This window comes from Panthera uncia (genome assembly GCF_023721935.1).
Source record: "Panthera uncia isolate 11264 chromosome E2 unlocalized genomic scaffold, Puncia_PCG_1.0 HiC_scaffold_20, whole genome shotgun sequence".
NCBI classification, from domain to species: Eukaryota; Metazoa; Chordata; class Mammalia; order Carnivora; family Felidae; genus Panthera; species Panthera uncia.
This window is the reverse complement of record NW_026057589.1, coordinates 16,004,707-16,010,597: the sequence shown is the minus strand read 5'-3', so window position 1 is coordinate 16,010,597 and position 5,891 is coordinate 16,004,707. Positions and strand designations below refer to the sequence as shown.

The 5,891-nt window shown below is 44.2% G+C and overlaps 1 protein-coding gene and 1 non-coding gene across 2 annotated transcripts; one reads left to right on the top strand and one right to left on the bottom strand.

Annotated features, from left to right (window-relative positions):
- Positions 1-595: 595 nt before the first annotated feature.
- On the bottom strand, positions 596-5,191 carry LOC125916328 (synaptic vesicle membrane protein VAT-1 homolog-like). Its single transcript, XM_049622484.1, has 2 exons — positions 4,965-5,191; positions 596-990 (listed from the first exon to the last, which is right to left on the bottom strand). Exons 1-2 carry the CDS (start codon positions 5,169-5,171, stop codon positions 706-708), a joined length of 492 nt encoding a protein of 163 aa, XP_049478441.1. The 5' UTR covers positions 5,172-5,191; the 3' UTR covers positions 596-705.
- LOC125916680 (small nucleolar RNA SNORA15) lies at positions 1,943-2,102 on the top strand. The gene has a single exon (XR_007456006.1). It is a non-coding gene; the product is annotated as a small nucleolar RNA SNORA15 (small nucleolar RNA).
- Positions 5,192-5,891: the final 700 nt, after the last annotated feature.

The window sequence follows — 5,891 nt, the reverse complement described above, 5'->3', positions numbered from 1 at the left end:
TATTCAATAAACACTTGTTGAATTAATGAGTTATACCTGTCATGCTCAGAAAGACTAGAGCTCTACTCTGATTCCAGTAGACCGTGATGGGAACACAGTGCTTACCACGTGGCAGGCGTGTAATATGGACTGAGTGCCTGGGGCTGAGACACATCCAAACCATGGAAGAAATTTCTGCCATCCCTGAGCTCTAAGGCAGCAACTTTGTATTTCCATTATTTCTCCCCTTACCAAAGCCACAGCTGACAGGTGATATTAGCAGGTTCGCCTACTCGCACAGACATTCTTAGGTTTATGTGTGATGCCCAGCGTGCTAATACAATCTCCATCCACCTCTCCCACTCAAGAAAATAGATCAGAACACAAATGAATAAGGATGTCATTAATATGGGAACAACCTAGAATCCATGGCAACTTACTGAAGAAGTAAATCATCCACCATTTTGGTGTTTCGGATCATACCGGTAGTACATGACTTATAAGCCGTTGCACAATGATCGACATAATAGTCCATTGTGACACCAAGACTGAAACCATCCCTGAGACCCACGGAGTCCTAACATGCCATCTCGGAGACTTTTCAAACTCCAGAGGCTCATTCTACCCCCAGCGCAGTCATCTATATGAGCCATGCATATGTGCTTCATCCAGAACCACAGAGATCATCCCTACTGATGGACAATAGTTCACATAAGAACCTCACTGTCAACTGGGTATCAGTCCACCTTCACCATAACGATACTGAGGAAGAGGACACGCAACCAGCCAACTTACCACACCACCGCCAGCTGAGTGCACCAGCACGGACATTCCTTCTCGGAGGTTGGCAACTTCGAAGAGCATCATATAGGCTGTGACGAAGTTCATGGGGAATGCGGCAGCCTCTGAGAAGCTCATGTCATCTGGGATCTTGTAGACAAATTCCACTGGCGTGCAGACCACCTCTGCCCAGGCATTGTAATTGACAAATGCCATGACACGGTCCCCGATCTGGGCACGAGGAAGCACATGGTTAATGGAAGCTTCCTACTCTTTCCTGAAAGATTTCTCAAATACTCTTAAGAACCTGATGAAAACTATAGATTCCTTCCCAGAAAGAAAGCCCAAACCCTCAAACATGCACACCCTCACCGGCCTCCCAATTCCAAGGCATTTGTGGATGCTGTGAAGCCCATCTATGAAAACTTGCCAGGAGTCATAGAAGCCAGGTTCTCCATCTGCCTTCTGAAGCTTTCCTATACAATGTCACCACATCACACACCGTGGAATACTGGTGTCACAATCTCATTTGACCAACTCAGCCTCTCGTCCTATCTCTGTTTTGGAGTGGAGGAAAACTAAGCCATAAGGCAGCTTACACGGGCGGGGCTAGGTTATCTCCTCTCATCTGTTTTCTGCCACTCCACATGGACTCCCTGCCAGGCTAGTGCATTGGGATATTTGCATCAAAGCCTAGCACCGGATTACCGATCACAGTAGAGGTGAAACATGGTGCATCAGAAGAAGCCATGGAAACCTAAGTGCAGGAGACTGAACAAGAACAGCCAAACTTAGAGCAAACTAGGGAGATGCCGCCAGGTATGAAGAATAACCTTTTTTGGACATGTGTTGTATGTCAGGTGTTGTCCTAGGGGTGTCACATGTGTTTTTGGTTTTTGGTTTTTTTTTTTTAATTTTTTTAATGTTTATTTATTTTTTTGTTTTTTGAGAGAGAGACAGAGACAGAACGTGAGCAGGGGAGGGGCAGAGAGAGAGGGAGACACAGACTCTGAAGCAGGCTCCAGGCTCAGCACTGTCAGCACAGAGCCCGACGCGGGGCTCGAACCCACGAACCGTGAGATCATGACCTGAGTCGAAGTCAGACGGTTAACTGACCAAGCCACCCAGGCGCCCCGGGTGTCACATGTTTTAACTCATCTAATCTTTACAAACCGCTATGAAGGCATGGCTGAATGCGTGTTCTTTTCACCAGTTTTTTACATAGCCAGACATCATGCAAAAAAAAAAAAAAACTGGGGGGAGTGGCATTCTTCCCTTTAAAGTCGTTCAGGTGATATGGTAAGCTTTTTCATAGTATATCATTATTAAAGGGAAATACAACTAAGTGAACTGATATTGATGACTTGTATGAGCTGCTCAGTGCTGGTTAAGCTGACCCACTCTGCTATTTGGTGTTAGTTGCTTGTAGTCTGTGACTTTCAAATGCAGTATTCAAATTGCTGTGGTCGTAGCGAATTTTCAGTCAATGAATGGCTTTCATACACATGTGCTTTAGTTTCATATACTTACAATTGAGCCTCCTGTTTTATTTTCTCTTAGCTTAGCATTTCTCTTCATCCCCTCCTCAACAAACAACAACAAAAGCCTCCTATGAGATGGGTGTGTAAGAGCTCGCATTGCAGATGAAGGATTATAGATTTTACAGACATTTATATTGAGGCCAAGAGACATGAAAGCACCTGCCCAAGGTCAAGTAGCTAGGGAGTAGCTGAGCCAGGAGTTGAGTCTACCAAGGCTGACTCTAGATACGAATGATTAATTCATCACACCTGAGGTACATGCTACAGAGACCTATTTTTCTAAAGGTGTCTACCAAGGAACCTACCACTTTTGGGAATATTGGTGTAACTCTTTAAGTCTCCGTTTCTTCAGCTGTAAAATGAGTACGATGTTAGGAAAGGGTCCTCACAGAGACGAAATAGCATAACACACATGCCGTACTCTTGGCACGGGGCATGTAAAGCGAGGAAAGAACGATCATTGTTGACTCTTTGAGAGAACAGATGGGTTCCTGGCCTCGTGGAACTCCCAGCTCAATGATCACACACTGAATACAGACCTATTTCACGAACTAGAAGGAATGGCTGTCTAACGAAAGAACTGACGGAAAGGAAAGGCTGTTCCCTGGCGGCGAGTGTCCCAGTCCCTGGAAGGGTTGAAGGCCAAATGATGATTGTTGAGAGTTACCATCTTACATGCAACTGCTTGGGCCAGAGGATAACCAAGGTCTAACACTGGCATTCTCTTTTGCACTGAATCATGCAAACCGAAGATCCAAAAATACCATGGAGTAGCTGATGACTCCCAGTGTCCACACAGAGGACAATGAAGAGTAGTTTAACCACCTTGACAGGGCTGGTCACCCTGTCACAGGGCTGACTTCTCCAGTCTCTTATTCGGCTTTGCTCCATGAAAATGGCAAGAGTGGCTTAGCCATCACATCAGCCCTAGCCTGAGTCCAGAGGTAGGCAGCTCTTTTGTTGTTTTTTGTTTTAAATATCCAGTTGACCTCATTATTTGATTTTGTTAATAAAAAGAAGTTCGTCCTGGGCGGTTGAGCCCAAATTATTCCTTTACCACCGTACCTCTGGAGACAACTTTTCAAGCCTCCCTTGCAGTGGATCAAACCAACAGAGCTATTCAGGGTGTTGTTTCATGAAATCCCATCTCCAACATGATTGAAAAAACTAAATCAGAATTCCAGGGGGAAAATTAGTACTGGCTTTCCCCCAAGCCACACCCTGACTGGAAACCTGTAGGTGGCTTCTTTCATTTGTTTGTCCAGCTGGAAGACACTGGAGGGAAGCGGGGGTGAGGGTAGGGTGCTGCCACTGGTTATATTGCTTACCTGGGGACAGAAAATGCAAAGCCATATGAAAGAAAGGAAAAAGTGCATTTACTTCTTTCTTAACACTTTTCTGCTCGATTATGTGGAAACCAGTGGCAAAATGATGAGTGGGATGAGACTTTCAGACATTCGTCACAATGAATTTGGAGCATACTAATACTCGCAGAGTATATTTGAGACTGAGCAGCAGTCTCAAATTCAATGCCAAGGGCTTTTTGGCATTCCATTTATAGGATTTTCCTTCCTGCATTTAGCCCTGCAGCATTTGCAGGTTGGGAGCAGGGGCGAAGAACATGGGACTGTAAGAAGAGTCGGGTCCAGATTCAACTACCTTCGCGTTGACCTCACAGGAAACAACCGCACCCTTCTGAACTTCATCTCCAAAGGGACAATAGCAGTATTTACCTCGCAGCATTGTGGTAAGGCTGAAAAAGAATGATTTGCCCATGTTTCTGGTTATGCCGGGTTCTCACATGTTAGCTCTGTTCGTTTCTCCCTGGGGAAGCCCTTAAGTTATGAGCGAGAGCTCTTGTATCTGATTGGCATTGGTTTTCCTCACTCCAAACGGCTGCGGTTTTGTGCGATTGATTTGCCCACAGTTTTTCCGTCATTAGAGACCGGATTCTGTTTGATTTGCATTACCGTGGTAGGAAGGGTCATGTGTCTTTTCATCGATTAAAAATTTTTTATTATAGAGAATTGTAAACACTTACAAAACAGTCAGAAAAATATAACCCTTTTTATCCGTTGCCCTATTTCCAAAGCTGTCAACCCACGGCCAATTCTGCTTCATTGACAGGTACTTCTACCCTTTGCCTTTAAAATCATCATTTAAAAGTGTCACCTCCCCAGTGTCTGAGATAATAGTTTATAAAAGATGACTTAAATGCATCAGTTAAGTAGATACCTAAGGGAACCAAATTATGAAATACAGAGGCTATTTCTCCCCAGCTGCTATGTTGTGTCGTCGATTTTTGCACCTGAGGTACGGGGGAGATGGGAGCCATGTGCAGGGTGAGGCAGTATGCCCACCTGGTTGACCCGAGGCGACACGGTCTTGTTCAGCTGTATTACATGAAGAAAAGGGAAACTTTCGTTTCCTGGGCCACTTCCCAGACTGTTCCCAGGAGTGACCAAGATGGTGCATGAGAAATGCACAGGGTATGTGGAAAATCTATTATTTATAAACACTGTTAAAAAAAAAAAAACAAACCCTAACAATAAGACAACAGTCCTAACACACACATGTTCTCGCAAACATTTTTTGCCTCATCTTTTCTGATCGCAACAGATTCCAGATAGGTATGACTTCTTCCGTCATTAGCCAGAACATTACCTCGTATCCTTTCACGCTGTCCCCCAGAGCTTCCACGATCCCAGAACACTCAAATCCTGGCACCAGGGGAGTCTTAGGAGGGTTATCGATGTTCCCTTGTCGTACCATCAAGTCAATGAAGTTTAATCCACTGTGAACGACAAATTGGAAAAGAGAGACATTCAAAATGAGAGCCAAGAGAACACAATGACCTGACTTTTCTTCCATTCCCTTCTCGTCCCTCCTTCCCTTGCCCCATTCCTCCCTCCTTTCTTTTTTTTTTCTTTTTTCTTCTTTCTTCCTGGCAAAATATGCCTAATAGTAAGTCATTTGGCTGGATCTCACTAATAAAGCAAAACAGTTATCTCTCTAGATAAGGGATGCTTTCCTGGCAGTTAAAATAGCCATCGCAGAGGTGGCCTTCCAATTCAAAAGACCGCCCCTTTGTCCCCTCAGAGCCTGCTTAATCTAACAACATGTACTAAATAGCCCAGTCATTAGCCATGCTAACACTTTATCAAGGGTAAAGAATATACTAGGAAGAAGTGATAAGAAGACACAGGGAAAGCAGCCAGACATAATGGCCATCAGCCAATCTACTGAGAATCAGAGAGAAAAAAGACCAACTTAAAAGGTCTTGGAACAACTGTCACACATAAGTCATCACAGAAACTCCTAGCAGCACTGTGCCATATACAGCACCCACAATGGCGAATATGAATGCCGGAGAGACTACGTCTAACAGGGGGACCGTAATTAGAAGAAGTGAGATCAAACGGATAGACCAGTGGATATGGTAATACTGGAGAGACTGTGTTGAAAATCTTAGTTCTCTCTGGATGAGAAAAGTGATTAGTCGTTTCTATTAACATATTACTTTTGAAATAGGAAAGTTATCATTAAGATATATTAAAACACCTCCTTGGAAAACCATACACTTGATTTTCG

What these genes read in the sequence shown, in the direction of transcription:
- LOC125916328 (XM_049622484.1), bottom strand. Translation starts at nt 5,171, where the DNA reads ATGGAAGAAAAGTCAGGTCATTGTGTTCTCTTGGCTCTCATTTTGAAT. An exon ending in ACAGCGTGAAAGGATACGAG is followed by an intron (nt 991 to 4,964) that starts GTAATGTTCTGG and finishes CCTCGTGCCCAG; the next exon opens with ATCGGGGACCGTGTCATGGC.